We start from the raw sequence: 19,495 nt of genomic DNA on the forward strand, positions 1-19,495 counted from the left end.
GCTGGTCGGTCTTAAGTACAATTGGCAACCTGGGACTCCCAAGTGGCACCTGAAGTGGGGTAGCCTTGTAGCACTGAGCCCTGTACGTTGTAGGATCTGACCCTAATTCCAGACAGTGTCAGACTGAATTAGACTGTAGAACACCCAGGTCAGGTCCACAGAGAACTGAATGTTTCAGTACAGAACAAACCCACACCTCTGATGTCTGAAGTGTTGTTTGAGTGCAGAAATGAGGTTTTTTTTAAAACCAATAACTGTGTTTTATTGCTTGCCTCCAAGTCCTCTCACATCAGCAATCATTTCTTTCATTTCCTTGAATCTCTGAAAGAGAAAGGGCCCACACACAAAACATCCTTGGCCCTTGATATTTAGAGCACTGAACTCCTGTCTTCCATAGCAGGTGGGACGAGAGGGCAATATTCAGACACTAAGGTTCTGAAAAGAATAAGCTGACAACACATCCAGAGTGTTTTATGGAAATTGCAAGAAGCTCTGAGTTCCTGTCACCTGACTGGTTGAGCCCCATTGTCCCTCCCCCTTGTCCTTCAATAAAGCAGCTGCTGAAGCCCTCCTGCCCAAGTTACTCCACAAGAAGACAGGAACTGGCCACAGGAACCGGTCGCAGCTGGTGGTAAGTTCCAAGCCTGAGAGTTTTAAAATTGTTACGAGAGCATCTATTATGTAGCAGATACCTCCTGAGCTCTAGAGCTGGACTGTCCAATAAGAATTCACTTGCCACAAAGGACTATTGAGTTCTTGCTAGTCTGACCTGAGCTGAGCTGCAATCAAAAATGAATTTCATATACTCAAAGACTTAGTATGAAAAAGGAAGAGAAAATGTCTCATGGAAAATTCTCAGATTGGTTATGCTCAAATGATAGTCTCTATGTGTTGAGTTAAATAAAATATATTATTAAAATTTATTTTGTTTACTTTAACAAAATTCTAAGTCACAGATGAGGCTCACAACTCTGGTTCTATTGGACAACATAAATATAGGGATATGGCACTGAGTAAAATATGTAGTCTTCTGCAGCATATGTACTAACGTGCAGGGTATTTTGAATAAAAAACAAATGAATGGACAAATAAACAAGGACAGTCCCTGGTGATATAGGCTGTTCCTGAGATAGCTGCTTTGCACTGTGCATCAGGCGGGACCTCTCTGAGAAGAGAATATCTAAGCTGAGATAGCAATATTCAGAAAGAGCCAGATGCGAGAAGCTTGAATGGAAGGGCAAAGTAGGCAGAAGGAAGAGAGGATGCAAAAGCCCTGATATGGCAATAAGCGTGGCATATTCAAGAAATCAAAGGAATTCAGTGGGGATCCATAACACTATATGAGAGGATAGTAGGTGTGTGAGGTCTGAGGTTACACAGCCCAGATCCAGGAGAACTTGATAAGCTTGAGTTAGGAGTTTGGAAGCCATTGGAGGGTGTTGAGCAGAATAATGTCATGGTATGATTTGTGTTTATAAAAGATCATTTGGCTTATATGTAAAAAGAGAATGGTTTGGGGGAGGGGGAGGAGGCAGCATCAGAAGCAAGAATAAGTTATTTGGAAGGTTAGTGCAAATATGCAACCAGATAAGGTCTAGGGACAAAGTTAATGGTGATAAAAATTGTTCCAGTTACTTTGTAGATAGAACTGATTGACTTAGATGGGATGGTCATGGAAAGGGGATCAAGGATGTGTCAGATTTATAGGTAGAGATTTAACAACTGAGTGCTTAAGTTCCAAATAAACATAGAATATTGAGAGGGACAGATTTGGGAGGATGGGAGAATTAAGAGTTCGATCTAGGCAATGTGAGGGTTGGAAGGAAAAAAAGCTAATAAATTGGCCCTAGCTGGTTTGGCTCAGTGGATAGAGCATCGGCCTGCAGACTGAAGGGGTCCCGGGTTCGATTCCAGTCAAGGACACATGCCTGGGTTGTGGGCTCGATCCCCAGTAGGGGGTGTGCAGGAGGAAGCCGATCAATGATTCTCTCTCATCATTGATGTTTCTATCTCTCTCTCCCCTCTCCCTTTCTCTCTGAAATCAATAAAAAATATTTAAAAAATAATAAAGCTAGTAAATTGGTCTGAAATGAGGCGGTCTATTGAGCTATAAAGACAACCAAGAGTGTGTTGTAGGTACATTTTATCATCTAAAGGCATATGGAAATGTGGTTTAAGGAGGAAAGGATTTATGGCATCCTACATCACTGAGATATCAGGATAAGAACTGAGAAGGCACCACTGGAGCGGTGACATGGAGGCCATAGGCCTTCTTACAGAAATCACAGTCTGTGGAGTACTCAGTACCTAAGTCAGTTTTCAGAAGTTTAGGAGAAAAGCTGAGATGACAAATTTCACTGAAAGAATTTTCTTGAGAGCACAGGGCTGAAGCTGGAAAGAACACGGGCCAAAGGCGGTTGCTTTGTGAAGGAAGGGGATATGATCATGTTTGTGTCATACGATGATTTAGTAGAAAGAAAATCTGGGGCTATTTTGGCAGAAAAGAACAGTGATATTGTTGGAGGGTAATTTTTAGAAAGGTGAAACAGAGAGAGGGATCCAGAGCAAACTTGAAGAGGGAATGAACAAGAACTCTTGATTTACCCACTGTATGAGCTGGAATGAATAAGAACTCTATTCACTAAAACAGATGCGGGTAGATTACAGGGTTTGCTTGAGAGAAGGCTAAAAGTTCATAAATAATTACTAGCATAGTCTCATTAAAATATAAGGCAAGGGCATCGGGTGAGAGCGGGAATCGAAACGTTAAGAAGTTCTAGGAGGAAGCAGAACTGAAACAATTATTTCAAAGTATGAAAACGGGAACGTAATGAAGAAATAGAGTAAACTAATAGGAAACTTAAGAAATCTGTGGTCATAAATCCAGTTACCCTTAATAATTTAGACACTGGGAAGGCCACTTCCTCGGCCAGGACCACGGATGATGATATTTATCAAAAGCAAGGATGGCTTCACAGGAGCTGATAAACTGTACTGTGAATGACACCTTTTATGAGTCACCAAACAGCAGCCATCATAATCCATCCGTGCACCATCTGTGGATCACGGGCTCGCCTCCACCCTTATTGAGTGGGCTCATAATTTCACAACTTGACCTCAATGACCTTTCCCCACCTGCCACTGCACAATCATCCTTCCCTGTTGTGCCAGCATATTTTAAACCAACGTTTTAGACATAATTAAGCACATTATAGCTCCTGAATGAGGCGCTGAGTGGGTGGGTAGAAAGAAACTGACCCTGTTTAAGGAATATGAGGTGGGAGCAAGTTCAGAGCACATTCCTGGGGGAAGCCATCTGCCTGAGCTCAAATGCAGGCTCTACTTCTTTCTAAATGGAGGTTTCAAACAATTAATGTAACCAGTTTAAGCCTTCACTTCCTCATCTGTACAATGGTTATACCAATTATAACCACTATGGTTCCATATTTACAAAGTCGCAAAATATTCTTGGTGCTTTGAACATATTCATGCATGTAATCCTCAAAAGCCATGAGAGTTGCAGTGAGAATTAAGAGAGGAGCTCTTGGCACATGAAAATGTCATAAGTAGTCATTACGGTTATTATGAGCATTGTTTTTGACCTGAATTTGAGCTTCCACAATGAATAAACCAGGACTGAATCTCAGGACACAGGACAGAGACTGGTGAGTACCAGCGGTTCCCCTATGTTAAATTAAAGACAGTCGGTTCAGCCTAAAGTATTTCCATGTCTATTCTCATCTAATCCTCACCTACAAACCACACTAACCACAAAGTCACACCATTCCGTAAAGGAGGAAACTGACCTTCAAAGCAGGTGTCAGAGAGGAGATTAGAATACAGATTGACTTAAGTCCTGAGCCCAGCACTACACTATAACACTGACTCTCAACTGAGTGACTCTCCCCCAGGGGACATGTCACCGTGTCTGCGGAGACTTTTGGTTGTCACAACAGAAGGATGCTGCTAATTGCATCTATTCGATTATACGTTGTAATATCTAGAGGCCAGGGATGCTGCTACACATCCTACAACAGTCCCCCACAACAAAGAATTACCCAGCCCCAAAAGTTAGGGTGCCAAGGTTGAGAAAACCTGCACTACATTCATCAATATCCCATAGAAGATTCGGTAAAAGCGATGAGTGAAGACAAAAGAAGGAAAGAAGAATGAAAAGGGAAGGAATGAGGCAAATTCTCATGCTAGGTTATGGTCATCTCCAGGCAATCTTGGGAAGATCCTTAAAAGGCGGTATTTACAGAGGACAAGGCCGTGGCTCTGGAATTGGTTCAATCTGGTTTTCAAAGCTTGTTGTCTATACTGACTGGTTGGGCTCATGATGGTGAACAAACCGCTGAAACCCTTGGACCACAGTTTCCCCTTGGTGAAGAGGGCTCAAAATGGACGTCGTGCAATATTATTACAAGTATTAAATGGACATAGGCACCCCCAAAACTGAGAGACATCTTCCCTGAAAAGTTTTCAAAATTGGGTTTGGTTAGCAAAGAAAATTGGGGGAACAGATGTTGGAACAGAATGCAGCAATGTCTGTCACAGTTGTGTAGTGAAGGAAGGACTGGAAGACAGATCAAGCTGGATTCAAGTCCTTCCTCTACCACTTACCTGCTAAGTGACTTCCAACAGGTCTTCTAATTGCTCAGCATATCAATTTATTCTTATGAAAACTAGAAACAATGGACATTATAGAGTTGTATGAAGGTCAAACTAGATCCCTACATGGGTAACTAGATCACCACTAAAGATAATGCCTGGTCTCTAATAAAACCCCCACAAATATTAACCAAATCTATTAATCTCATATTGTTTATGTCACAGACACTAAAGCTATACAGTGGGTGAAAATTCTTTGCATCCCAAATGGAGAAGAGCAGCATATCAAAGAGAGACAATGAAAAACAGAGGGTTGAATGTAGATAAGATCCCCCTTCTCTGATCTCTTCTAGCACAGAATCCACAGGATGTAACTAACATATTACTACACTAGGGGCCCGGTGCACGAAATTCGTGCATTGGGGGTGGGGGGGTCCCTCAGCCCAACCTGCCCCCTCTCACATACTGGAAGCCCTCAGGGGATGTCCTACTGACAGCTTAGGCCCGCTCCCCAGAGGGAGCGGGCCTAAGCCGCAGTCTGGCCTCCCTTTGTGGGAGGCAACTGGGCTGGTCAGGGGAAGGCACCAGCCCCATCACCCCGCTGCTGCAGCCACTGCCATTCACCACAGCCACCAAGGTGTTTTCATCACCACGGACTCCAGTCCCTTCACCATGAAAAAATGACAACTTTCTTTAGGCATTTCAAGATGTGTCTTTCATAGGCTATGACATTTATTTCTTTATTATTTTTTTTATCCTCACCTGAGGATATGTTTCCATTGACTTTTAGAGAATGTGGAAGAGAAAGGGAAAGACAGAGAGAAACATCAAAGTGAGAGGAACACTTTGATTGGTTGCCTCCTGCATGAGCCCTGACCTGGGCCCCGGCCAGTGAGAAGCCTGCAACCTAGGTATATGCCCTTGATCAGAATTAACCCAGAGCCTGCAGTCGGCAGGCCGAGGCATCATCCTCTGAGCCAAACTGGCTAGGGCAGGATATGACATTTCTTAGCCCTCCAGCAGTGGACCTTTGTTTTTTTCTCCAGAAGTGTGGTTGAAAAGCCCTAGATCACCTTTTTGGATTCTTATTACCCAAGTTACTCAGAATATTACCAGTGGCATACAGGAAGCTTAGCCCATGTGCAGTCAGAAAAGGTGTTTCCTCTGTAGTTCACACCAATCTGGCCCTGCCCAGGCCTGCCCAGGCTGAAAGCCTCTGGCCCAGGCTTTCAGCCTGGGAAGGGGACCCCAGCTCCCTCCAATCGCCGGCTCCACCCCTGCCCAGGCCTAAACCCTCTGGCCAAGGCTTTAGGCCTGGGCAGGGGACCCCCAGCTCCCTCCGATCTCTGTCTCCGCCCCTGCCCCCTCAATTCTGATCACAGGCTTGGCCCTGCCCAGGAGCCCCCTGGCTCAGGCCCTTTCCAGGCTGCTCAGGGCCCACACGGGGCTTACCTCAGAGTGTCCTGGTGCCAGGATGTTCCCGGGACCCAGGCGCTGGGTGCCTATGTATGCAAATTAACCACCATCTTTGTTGGGTTAATTTGCATACTCACTCTGATTGGCTATGGGCATAGTGGAGGTACAGTCAATTTACATGTTTGTCTATTATTAGGTAAGATATTACCAGTAACTATTCAAGATCCTCTTTGACTATAAACTCAAACCACACTCTAAGACTAACACCATATTCACCAATGCAATCCTCAAGAGCCATGTGAGGGGAGTTGTGGTGAGACCAACGCCACAGTAGGTCAAGGTTTCTCACAGGAAGAGGAAGAGGAACTGGGAGTCTGGGAGTAACAGGGGCTGGAAGAGGTTGCTGAGCCTGCCAGCATCTATACATTGAGTCATGGGAGGGAGGGTTGTGACCATACTCACTCTGAATCTAGTGCTCCCTCACTGTGCTAAAGATGCCTCCCATCAATTTTCTGTTGTTTATACACCCTCAGCTCAGGATTCTGCTGAGGGACATGAGCCTTATAACACTCTTAGTTAAGTAATCAGCCTAATTGGTAGAATGCATACTAGTAATTATGGGAATATGGAGAACTGACTTTCCCAAAGGAACAGCCAAGAGTCTGTCAAATTTATAGTGACTAGCCACAAGGTTCAGTAGAGCGGGTATCCTGTTTGGAGAGGAAGCTCTAGTGAAAGTTGATGTTGGCCTGATGTTTTCACAGCTGATAAATTCCCATTGTTGAAATGTTTCAGGTGTGGGCAAGATGGAAGCCAACTTCTCCATCTCTCTGAATATATCTGACGAGATGCTCCATGAGTCTACTGGCTACACTGTTCTGCAGATTGTCTCATGGGTGATTCAAGGGATCACCTTTGTTCTCGGCATCCTGGGCAATGGGCTTGTGATCTGGGTGGCTGGATTCCGGATGGCACGCACAGTCACTACCTTGTGTTACCTGAACCTGGCTGTAGCTGATTTCTCTTTCCTGGCCACTCTACCATTCCTCATGGTGTCAAGTATCATGAAAGAACAATGGCCTTTTGGCTGGTTCCTATGCAAGTTAATTCACATTGTAGTGGACATTAACTTGTTTGGAAGTGTCTTCCTCATTGCTTTCATTGCTCTGGATCGCTGTATTTGTGTCTTGCACCCAGTCTGGGCCCACAACCACCGCACTGTAACTCTGGCTACAAAACTGATCATTGTGCCCTGGATTCTTGCACTAGTCCTTACCCTGCAAATTTTCATCTTCTTGACTACAGTAAATGATAAAAGTGGGAATGTGTACTGTACTTTCAACTTTACACCGTGGGCTGACACCCCTCAAAAGTGGCTGAAGGCGGCCTTCACCATGCTGACAGCTAGAGGGGTCATCCGGTTTGTCATTGGCTTCACTATGCCAATGTCCATCGTCGCTATCTGCTACGGGCTCATTGCTGTCAAGCTCTCTAAAAAAGGCATGATTCATTCCAGCCGTTCCTCTCGGGTCCTCACTGCTGTTGTGGTTTCCTTCTTTGTTTGTTGGTTCCCCTTTCAACTGGTTGCCCTTCTGAACACAGTTTGGCTCAGAGACATATTGCTCGGGACTGAGTTCAAAGTCCTTGATAACCTGAGTAACCTACTGGAAGCCTTGGCCTTCTTCAACAGCTGCCTCAACCCAATGCTCTATGTCTTCATTGGCCAAGACTTCCGAAAGACACTGATCCACTCTCTGCCTGCCAGCCTGGAGAGGGCCATGACCGAGGACTCAGCCCCAGCCAGTGATACAACAACCAAATCTGCTTCACTTCCTATAGAGGCTGAGTTACAGGCAATGTGAGGGGGCAGGAGGACATTTTCAAGCTCTGCCTGTTCCTACCCTGATCCTGGTTCCAGCTTCATATTACCTTGGGTCACAATGAGCCACTCATCATGAAAACTACTTTGGTGCCCTCAGAATCATGGGAAGAAATGGACTTACGGGTATTATTTCTGTTATTTTTGGCTTTGGCACCACAGCATATACCCTGGGGTTAGTGGAGGTGGGAAAGAGTGATGGGGAATCTATAAAGCTTAGATGAGAGAATATATTAAGGGGACAACTTTGGTATTTCACCATTTAGTAAGATGTTTGCTATGGCTGTTTTGTAAGCTTTTCTTATCAGACTACAGAATTCTTTTTCTAGACCCAGCTTATAAGAGTTTCTTCCATTTTAAATCATGAATCGCTACTGCATTGTATCAAATGCATTTCTGAATATGTTAAGGTGATCATATTATATTTTCCTTTCATTTACATCAAAAATTATATTCATTTTTTTGCCGAGGCCGGTTTGGCTCAGTGGATAGAGCGTCGGCCTGCGGACTGGAAGGTCCCAGGTTCGATTCCGGTCAAGGGCATGTACATTGGTTGCGGGCACATCCCCGGTGGGGGGTGTGCAGGAGGCAGCTGGTCGATGTATCTCTCTCATCGATGTTTCTAGCTCTCTATCCCTCTCCCTTTCTCTCTGTGAAAAATCAATAAAATATATTTAAAAAATTATATTCATTTTTTAATTATATTCTTATTGATTTCAGAGAGGAAGGGAGAGAGAGGTAGAAACATCAATGATGTGAGAGAATCATTGACTGGGGATTGAGCCCACAACCCAGGCATGTGCCCTGACTGGGAATCAAACCATAACCTCCTGTCTCATAGGTCGACGCTCAACCACTGAGCTACGCTGGCTCAGCGATTATATTCACTTTAGAATGTTAAAGTTCCCTTGTGTTCCTAGAATAAGCCAGACTTGCTCATGATGTATTTTATATATTTCTAATAAATCTTACTTGACTGGTTTGGAATTCTGCATTTATGTTTATGTGAAGATTGGTCTGTTCTTCTGCTTCCCTCTAATGTCTGTGTCAGGTTTTACATCAACTTTTAATGGCCTCCTGGGAAGAGCTGGGAAGTGATTCCCTGATTCTTTTCTCTGGTGTTATCCTATATAATGAGAGGAATATGCTAATTATCCGTTACGCCATGAAGCATAACAGCCGACAGTGTAACGACCAGATCATGGATCTGCAGGAAGGTGGGCAGCGAACTACAAGCGGGCGGTGGAGAGCTACAGGAGAGGGCAGGGCAGCAAGCTATGGGGGGGGGGGGGGCTGGGGGAGAGCTACAGGAGGGTGGCAGCGACCTACTGGCGCACGGATTCGTGCACAGGGCTACTAGTATCTTTATAAATGTTTAGAGAAATTTACCAGTGAAGCCAGTTGGGTTTTGGGTTTTCTTTATGAGAAGGCTTTTAACAGGACCTATTACTTGAATAGTGGTTAGAATCGCCAGATTTTTCTATTCCTGTCAGTTTTAATCAACTGTAACTTTCAAGAAATTTAGCATTTCATACAAACTATCAAATGTATTGGCATGCAACAGTATAACTATTTACAGTACTTGGTATGGCCTCCTTTACGTAATGAAAATATAAGCTCTCTGAGGGCAGAAATCTGGTCTGTACTGTTCTCTAATGAATCATAATGCCCAACATGTAAAATAGTGCCTGATATGTGATAGATACTTAATATGTAGTTATTGAATTAATGAAACAATAAACAGTACCATGCAGGTGTCAAGTGAGAATCTTTGATGTCATGAATTTAGCCATGTCCAGTGAACTCTTATCCCCATGCCCACATTTTTTACAAATCCTCATTCTGTTTACATTTTTATGACCACCTCAGATTTTGACTTTCTATTTCAAATAAAGTACTCTGGCTGTTGACTGATAACTGTGTTTTGAAATAAATCAATCCATAATGGTACTCAGCCTCTTTTCTTGCTTTCTTCAAATAATAACTCACAAACTGCCCTTTTTTAAAATATTTTCCTGACTTATTGGGGAAAAAAAGTATTCAAAATTCATGTTAGGTAGTCTTTTTTTAAAATATATATATATTTTATTGATTTTTTTACAGAGAGGAAGGGAGAGGGATAGAGAGCTAGACACATTGATGAGAGAGAAACATCGACCAGCTGCCTCCTGCACACCCCCCACCGGGGATGTGCCTGCAACCAAGGTACATGCCCTTGACCGGAATCGAACCTGGGACCCTTCAGTCCGCCAGCCAACGCTCTATCCACTGAGCCAAACCGGTTTCGGCTAGGTAGTCTTCTTATAAAAATCCTTCACCCAGGAGATTACACTTTGGGTGGGGGACACACAATGAAATACACAGAGGATGTGCTATAGAGCTGTGTACCTGAAATTTATGTTATTACCCTGCTACCCCAATCAATTTAATTTTTAAATATCCTTCACTCATCCACTGCTTTACTCAGTCACTCTCTTCCTTTCCTTTATGTCACCCCTAACGTTTTTGCATTTCCAATGCAGAGCAGTTTACCTGTTTCACTAGCATTCTTGACTCCTCCTGGAAATGCTTTTTACTTCCAAAGAAATGTATACACTCCAATGCCCATCTAAGGTGTGGTCACAGAAAATAAGAAACAAGAAATCCAAGAGGGCAAAGCCAACAGCCATAAAGGATGGTGTACATCCTCTGGCTCGGAGAACCAGTGCTTCCAAAGCAGGTAGTTAAGAACCCTCCACGGCCAGGGCAGGGAATTCTTATTATTTCTGCCTCCTGGCCCTGGTTAACTAAAGCAATTGTGCCTGCTACATCCTCTCCACTTTTCTGTGCTTCATTGGAAGTTTCTATTGTGGACACTTCATTGTTCCACTGTATAGCGGAAGTTTGGAAGCTGAGGATTCTTTTAAGTTTATGGAACATTTACTACAAAGAAACACTTCTAGACCTGACAGAGTCTGAAACTCCAAAATAGGGTGTGGCAGAGACTCAAAACTTCTTACTGTGTTTTTCACCCCCTCCTTCCTTGCCAATGTCTGTGGAAATCCATACACTAAACCAATACTTTCTTCAGCCATCCTTTCAGCTAAGATGTGAGTAAATTTGAAGCAATGTGACACAATGGTTACATCACATCAGTACATAAAGAGTCCTCGTTCTTTATAATGCTTGCATTGTATTCCATTGATGTGACAAAATGTATTTAACCAGTCACATATGAATGAGCATTTAAATTGTTTCCAATTGCTTCTCTGGCCTTTTGGCTAACATCCATTGTAAACTATTTCTAGTCCTTTGCTGTTACCAACAATGCTTCTATAAATAACTGCATACATATGGGTTTATCTGTGGGAAAAATTAAAAGATAACACATAATTCAGTTGATTCGCTTGCACGTATCTATAGCTAGGGCTATAGAGCCATTGCTACATCTCTTTTAGAAAGACAACATTTCTTGGTATATATATATAAAAGCCTGAACAGAAAAAATTGCCCTGGCTGGCATGGCTCAGTTGATTGAGCAGGCACTGAAAGGTCACTGACTCGATTCCAGGTCAGGGCACATGCCCAGATTGCAGGCTCGATCCCCAGTAGGGGATGTGTAGGAGGCAGCTGATCGATGTTTCCCTCTCTCTCTCCCTCTCCCTTCCTCTCTCTCTCTCTAAAATCAATAAAAACATATTTTTTTTAAAAAAGAAAACAATCCAATTTCAAAACTATTTAGTTCCATTGGGTGATAGTTGTAACATGGCTATTTAATAATTCTCGTTTTTTACTTTTTAATTATTTTTTTTAAATATGTTTTTATTGCTCTGACCCGTTTGGCTCAGTTGATAGAGCATCGGCCTGTGGACTGAAGGGTCCCAGGGTTGATTCCGGTCAAGGGCATGTACCTTGGTTGCGGGCACATCCCCAGTAGGGGGTGTGCAGGAGGCAGCTGGTCAATGTTTCTCTCTCATCGATGTTTCTAACTCTCTATCCCTCTCCCTTCCCCTCTGTAAAAAATCAATAAAATATACTTTTTAAAAATATATGTTTTTATTGATTTTTAGAGAGGAAGGGAGAGGGATAGAGAGATAGAAACATTGATCGGCGGCCTCCTGCGTGCCTCCTACTGGGGATCGAGCTTACAATCTGGGCATGTGCCCTGACTGGGAATCCAACCAGTGACCTCTTGGTTCCTGGGTCGATGCTCAACTACCAAGCCACACCAGCAGGGCCATATGGCTATTACTTTTGAAGTTCTTATCTGTTTAGAGGTACAGATTGTAGTAATAAGTGACAAAATGTTTAATATTTGCTTTAAAACATTCCAGAGTAGGAAAAAGGGAAGAAAAATAAAATTGGCAAAATGTTTATAACTAATGAAGCAGGAGATTCATTATAGTATTTTCTTTACTTTGTGTATACTTGACGTTTCTATTAATACTTTTTTCTAAAGACTCTGTTATACCCACATACTCTCAATTATATGTATTCCTGTTCAGTACTGTATGTGTTCACAAATGTTCATTGCAGAACTTTCTGGAGAGCTTCATGGCTTCTGGATTCAGGCTGCTTGAAGCAGGGCAACCCATTATTATCGACACGGCAGTTCTCTACATTTGCATTTAGTAGGACAGGGAGCTGACCGGTCAAAGGCAGCGATAGCAAACAGTCCCGGCTGACTGGCTTCGGTGTGTCCAGGGCTGATGAAAACAAACTCATCAGAAACCGAGCTCCACCTTGTGGCTAAAACGCAAAGCAGGGACATGGAAGTCTTGCCTCAGCTTCATGACCTCAGTGGGAGCGAACCTCTAGGAATGCTTGATTCATTTCCCTGTGAGCCACCCCAGAGTGATTTCTCTGTGCCTCTGAATAGAAACTGTACTTTTTAAATCCAGGAAGTCCCCTTCAGCTGAGAACATACAAGAAGAATCTGGAGATCTCTCCTGTTATCTCATCCCACCCTAGGAGTTACCACTGCTACTAGATAGAGAAAATCCAAGTCAAGTGTAAATATTCCCTAATTTGGGGACGCTGAGGATTGGCCAACAGTATTTTTTCCTCACATTCCCATCGCAGGCCTCACCCAGCTCCACACACCATCTAGGTACCTGTTTCCCACATGCCGATCTACAACCAATACTCCAGCAGGATTGCTTGGGAGTATTTTTAAAATGTGGGTTAGGCTCGCCGATGATACATCTGATAAGGGGTTAATATCCCAAAAAATAAGAAGAACTTACAAGACTCAACACCAAAAAACATACAAACAATCCAATTAAAAAATGGGCAAAGGATCTAAATAGACACTTCTCCAAAGAGGACGTGCTGATGGCCAATAGACATATGAAAATATGCTCAACTTCACTAATCATCAGAGAAATATAAATTAAAACTATAATGAGGTATCACCTCACACCTGTCAGAATAGCTATTATCAATTAATCAACAAACAAGTGCTGGCGAGGATGTGGAGAAAAGGGAACCCTGTGCACTGCTGGTGGGAATGCAGACTGGGGCAGCCACTGTGGAGAACAGTATGGAGTTTCCTCAAAAAGTTAAAAATGGAACTTCCTTTTGACCCAGCAATTCCACTTCTGGGTATATATCCTAAGAATCTCGAAACACCAATCAGAAAGTATGAAATATTTTGTGGAAGGTATATAAACCAAAAAAATCACATGAATTTCTTTGTTGAATAATTGTATACAAAATTATACAAAACTTTCAGCATAGTTTTGATTTATTTATTTTTTTTAAATATATTTTACTGATTTTTTATAGAGAGGAAGAGAGAGGGATAGAGAGTTAGAAACATCGATGAGTGAGAAACATCGATCAGCTGCCTCCTGCACACCCCACACTGGGGATGCGCCCACAACCAAGGTACATGCCCTTGACCGGAATCGAACCCGGGACCCTTGAGTCCGCAGGCCGACGCTCTATCCACTGAGCCAAACCGGTTTCGGCTCAGCATAGTTTTGACATGTGGAGCCATGCTAATGTTTTGCATACAAAAAATAAATATAAACAAGCATGGGTAGAAAATTTCTAAAATAGAATATAAATAGAAAATAACTAATTTAACTATATATTATTCATAACCACACTAGAGTGACTTTGGAAAATGTCCAAAGTAACTTTTTAACACTGTCAACTTTTCAACATTTGGGACAAAAAATAACTATAAATGAAAATTAACTCTAGTGAGTAAGTTTTCCACAAAGTATGGGTTAACTACTCTAAAATTCCTTTCTGTGTATTCTAGGGGTTGAGAAAATAAGTAAATATTTTTAGAATAATGGGAGAAAGATCTTGACACTGTTGGAGAATCGAGTAACAAACATGGAGAGGGGGAAGACTAGAATGAGTCCAAGGTGTTGGATGTAAATGGGAATTATCAGTGTGATTCATGGTTATATACATACACAGAGATATACACGAGTGTGAGTCCTAGTTCTGTCCACTGAGCCTAAGAAGCAATGACCTCAGTAGCAATGGGGATACCTAGCACCATGATCGTTGTTTCTAAATACAATTCTGCATCTTAAAAACCTAGGACACCTTGGAGAAATCACCGATTCCAGCACTGGGGCAAGGAAAATAAAGGCGCCTGAGGCAAAATAAAGTACTCACAAAATGGTTGGAACATGTCAAAAATACATCGAAGTTGTCCTGGCCAGTATGCTCAATGGTCAGAGCGTCCGGGTAGGTGCGGGAGGCAACCAATTGATGTTTCTCTCTCTTTCCTCTCTCCCCTCCCTTCCACTCTCTAAAAATCAATGGAAAAATATCTTCAGGTGAGGATTAAAAAAATACACAAAAGCCAAGTTGACAGGACTTGCATTGGCCAAATATGAGGAAATATGAGCTCAAAACAATGACAGCAAAGATGATAAAGCAGTGAATAAAATAACTCTTGAATCCATAGTGACATTAAAAAATAAAAAAATAAGCAAATAAATGGAGGAAAGAGAAAAGCCCTTCTTTACAGAATACCAAATATTAAATATATATAGAATAGTTAGAAAAATCACTATTTGGTAGTCATCATGGTAATAATGAACCAGGTAAGAATAACCAGTGGTTGATAAAACTAACAAAGGTCTGATGAGGAGCGTGGCATTTACACAGTCTCAAATTATCTCTGCAATTTAATAATTTCTAAGGGGAAACAGTAGCTTTAGAGTGGAGAAACCAGGCAGGGCCAACAACTGATCACAATTCATACCATCAGTAATAAGACAAACCAGCCCTAGCTGGTTTGGCTCAGTGGATAGAGCATTGGCCTTCAGACTGAAGGGTCCCACATAATATAGCATTCCTCTGATGTAAAGTGGGTTCTGACTTCCAGTTGAAAGCTTTTGGACACTGCATAGGGTTTTTCTCCCGTGAGTTCTCTGATGCTCAATGAGCTGTGACCTGCGGATACATGCTTTCTGACACTGTATTTATGGGGCTTTTCTCCTGGATGTGTTTCCTGATGGAAAGTGAGACTAAACCAAGTTCTTCCACCTTTCCTACACCCATGGGGTTTCTCACCTGTGTGAATTCTGTGATTTCAAATAAAAGCTGCATTCATACCTTTTCGCTCCTGAATGAATCCTCTGATGCATGGCGAGTTGTGATTTCTGTGAGAAAAATTTTCTGCATTCACTGCATCCATGGGGTTTCTCTCCTGTGTGAGTTTGCTGCTGTAAAATGAGGTCCTTCTTTCATGCAAAAGCTTTCTCATAGTCATTGCATCCATATAAAGAACTAATCAATTTTTAAATGGGCAGAGAGCGCAATAAAAATTGGGCAAAATATTTAAAGAGGCATTTAATAAAAAAGAAATCCAATGTTCAGAAAGCATATTAAAGGGGCTCAGCCCTATTGATAATCAGGGAAATGTAAATTAAAACTACAATAAGATACTAATTAAAGTCCCATTAAATGGATCAAAAGCAAAAGATCTGACAATACTGAGGGTTGGCAAGGATTGCAAGCAAAGACAGCTTCTACATACTGCTTAGAGGGATGCAAATTAGAACATCTTGTGTAGGAAAACCATGGCATTGGTTAGTAACGTTGATTGTTATGACCTAGCAACATGACTGTTAAATAAATATCCTAGAAAAACTCCGAGACATTTGTAAACCAGGATATGTACACAAGAATGTTCACAGCAGCAGTTTATAATAGACAAAAATGAGGAACAATTCCAATGTCCATCCACAGTAAAATGCAGAGAATACTAGAAGTATTTTTTAAGAAAGTATTTTCAACAGAGTCATTAAGATGGGTCATGTATAGATGACTACCCCAAGTGATATGATATTATTCAATTAATAACTTTGTAAAAGCATAAAAAGCCTAAAATAAGAAACATACGCAACTTTTAACTATTGTTGTCTTTAGGTGGTATATTTTGGGGCAACTGGCTTATTTCTCATTGCTTATGCAATAACCAGAAAAAGAAGAAAATACTCAGGTGAAATATACAAAAACCTCAAGGACAACAGGCAGAAGCCCCAACTTTCATAGCACAAATTATTGCAGATTATCTAATCACTTTTGAAAGGGGGTTCCCCAGACCCGATTCCAACATGTGTGGAGGCTTCCCCATACCAACAGCAATTTCTTGGCCACCATCAAGGTACCTGAGAATTCAACCCAATTCTAACACTCTCTGCCCAGAGACAAAATCAGATTCCACAGGTAAAGGGCTCAGTCCCATACGCTGCTAAGGTCCTTCAACTGGACTTCTGACCAACTGGATATAAAGAGGCTCCAACAGACCCCTCCTCGGGTTCCATTTATTTGCTAGAACAGCTCACAGAACTCAAGTAACCCCATTTACTCACTAAATTGATTTAGTACAAAGCATATTAAAAAACATGAATCAGCCAAAACCGGTTTGGCTCAGTGGATAGAGCGTCGGCCTGCGGACTCAAGGGTCCCGGGTTCGATTCCGGTCAAGGACATGTACCTTGGTTGCGGGCACATCCCCAGTAGGGGGTGTGCAGGAGGCAGCTGGTCGATGTTTCTCTCTCATCGATATTTCTAACTCTATATCCCTCTCTCTTCCTCTCTGTAAAAAATCAATAAAATATATATTTTTTTAAAAATGAATCAGCCGAAACCGGTTTGGCTCAGTGGATAGAGCGTCGGTCTGCGGACTGAAAGGTCCCAGGTTCGATTCCGGTCAAGGGCATGTACCTTGGTTGCGGGCACATCCCCAGTAGGAGGTGTGCAGGAGGCAGCTGATCGATGTTTCTAGCTCTCTATCCCTCTCCCTTCCTCTCTGTAAAAAATCAATAAAATATATTTTTTTTTAAAAATGAATCAAAAGCCAGAAGAAGAGACACAGAGGTGGCGTTCTTGAACACAGGAGCTCTGTCCACCTGGAGCTTGAGGCCCAGCATTCCCGCTACATGGAAGTGGAAGTGTTCTGATTGCCCAATGTGGAATCATATATATATATGTAATTTTTTAATTGATTTCAGAGAGGAAGAGAGAGAAACATCAATAATGAGAGAGGATCATTGATCGGCTGCCTCCTGCACCCCCCCTACTGGGGATCGAGCCCCCAACCCAGGCATGTGCCCTGAACAGGAATCCAACCATGACCTCCTGGTTCATAGGTCGATGCTCAACCACTGAGCCACGCAGGCCGGCAACCTGGAAGTTTTCTGAAAGAAAGGGGCCACCAGCTGCCCACTTGGTTTTTTATGGGGGCTCAGTAGCCATGATTGATTAATTCCCTGGACACTGGTGAGGAATTCAGTCTCAATCCCTTCTCCCCGCCCCAGAGGTAGAGGTGGGGGTGGGAGGGGGGAAGGTTCAACCTTCAAATCACGCGGTTGGTTCTCCTGGCAACAGCCTCCATCCTAGTGTGGGGCACAAGGGTCACCTCGATGACCTAACACTTTATCCCTCTTCACACTTAAACGCCAAAGGTGTGGGGAGCTCCGAGCCAGGAACTGTGAAGACCAAATGTCTTAGAAAAAAACCCCACAAAATCGCAACTTCAAAGTCTTTTCATTTTTCATAGAGAGAGTAAGACAAGAACCCTAGCCTGTTTGGCTCGGTGGGTAGAGCGTAGGCCTGTGGACTGAAAGGTCCCGGGTTCGATTCCAGTCAAGGGCACTTGCCTGGGTTGTGGGCTCGATCCCCGGTGTGGGGCCTGCAGGGCGAGGCCACTAGATGATTCTCTCTCATCAATGAGGTTTCTCTCTCTCTCTCTCCCTCGCCCTTCCTCTCTGAAATCAATAAAAAATACATTTTAAAAAAAGAGGAAGACAAGAGCATGACTTGGGGTCCAAGGAGAGTTGAAAATGGGCTTTGAGGAGAAGATTGGCTAGGACAGGCTAAATTCTGTCAACGGTGAGAACTACGGCGCCAAATAAACCTGTTCCCATGATCGGAACCTGTGGACTCAAACGACAGAACCTCCCGGCCCATCACCCTGAAATGGTCACCGCCCCACACAGCCACCGGACACAGCGAAAGTTCCCGAAGCCACCTCAGGCTCACGCCGCAAACTGACCCTCAAAATGACCCACTCCCTGGACATCGCCACTCACAGCCAAGCGCCCCTCCGGTGACTCATCACCACCAGGCACCCCCACCCCACCCCAGCCAACCGCCGAACGCCCCCAGGCAGTTTGTAACGGGCCTCACCGGTATCCCAGCAACCACAGACTCCTCAGCGCGACCCGGGAGGTTTAAAAGAATTCCCAACCTCCTTCCGCTTCCGGTCACACACAGTGTCGGGCCCCCCTTCTTGTTCAGCAGTGGCCGTTGGATGAAAAGGGGGGCTTCCTTCCAAAGCACGGGATTCTTTCCCGCCGGCACTTGGTGGGTAAGATGGCCGCCCCCACGTCTGACTTCACAAAGGGAGCGGCCATCTTGGAAGAGGTGCCCGAAGGCCACGCCCCCCCGCAGCCAGCCAGTGGCCCTGCGCATGCTCAGTAGCATACCAACCCCCGCCTATACCCACCCAGGACCGGGGCTGCGCCCGCCCTTTAGAAACGGCCGCACCTGTTGTGACGCTTTGGAACGGAAGGTGAGCACTCCCCTCAGGGAGAGCGACCAGCTTAGAGCCGGCGTGGTAGTCCCGACAGCGGAGAACGCGTTCTCTAGCCCAGGGGAGGGAAGACTTGATAAAAGACACCGCGCTCTGGGAGGGACAAGGTGGGTAGGTGCATTGAAAAGTAATTCTAGCCCTGGCTGGTTTGGCCCAGTGGATAGAGCATCGTCCTGCAGACGGAAGGGTTCCGGGTGCGATTCTGGTCACAGGCAGATGCCGGGTTGCGGGTTTGATCCACACTGGGGGCGTGCAGGAGGCAACTAATCAATGATTCTCTCTCATCATAGATGTTTCTATCTCTCTCTCCCTCTCCCTTCCTCTCTGAAATCAATAAAAAAATATATTAAAAAAAGGAAAAGAAAAGGCCTTGGTCGGGTAACTCAGTTGGTCCCCATACGCCAAGATTGCAGATTATTCCCAGTCAGGGTTCTCCCTCCCTTCCCCCTCCCTCCTTCCTCTTTCTGAAATCAGTTGTAAAAACAACATCTCCTCGGGTGAGGATTTTTTTTTTAAAGAAAAAAAAAATTCTAAGA

General features: G+C 43.6%; 2 protein-coding genes across 3 annotated transcripts in view; one reads left to right on the forward strand and one right to left on the reverse strand.

Moving 5' to 3' along the window:
• Positions 1–18,640, reverse strand: part of LOC103297588 (60S ribosomal protein L32-like) — a 54,185-nt gene extending 35,545 nt beyond the window's left edge. The window contains exons 1-2 of one of the 2 annotated variants that reach the window (XM_054710001.1): positions 18,420–18,494; positions 15,473–15,582 (exon numbers count right to left, since the gene is read on the reverse strand). The gene's annotated coding sequence lies outside the window, so the exon portion shown is untranslated. Of the gene's footprint in view, positions 1–15,472; positions 15,583–18,419; positions 18,495–18,553 lie in introns of those variants that run through there. The other variant, XM_054710002.1, reaches the window with a different exon arrangement.
• LOC103297718 (N-formyl peptide receptor 2-like) lies at positions 598–8,316 on the forward strand. The gene is made up of 2 exons (XM_028129508.2): positions 598–631; positions 6,823–8,316. Exon 2 carries the CDS (start codon positions 6,834–6,836, stop codon positions 7,887–7,889), a length of 1,056 nt encoding a protein of 351 aa, XP_027985309.2. The 5' UTR covers positions 598–631; positions 6,823–6,833; the 3' UTR covers positions 7,890–8,316.
• Positions 18,641–19,495: the final 855 nt, after the last annotated feature.

This window comes from Eptesicus fuscus, chromosome 21 (assembly GCF_027574615.1).
Source record: "Eptesicus fuscus isolate TK198812 chromosome 21, DD_ASM_mEF_20220401, whole genome shotgun sequence".
Taxonomy (NCBI): Eukaryota; Metazoa; Chordata; class Mammalia; order Chiroptera; family Vespertilionidae; genus Eptesicus; species Eptesicus fuscus.

Excerpts from the sequence above, each read along its gene's own strand:
- LOC103297718 (XM_028129508.2), top strand. The coding sequence starts at position 6,834 with ATGGAAGCCAACTTCTCCATCTCTCTGAATATATCTGACGAGATGCTC.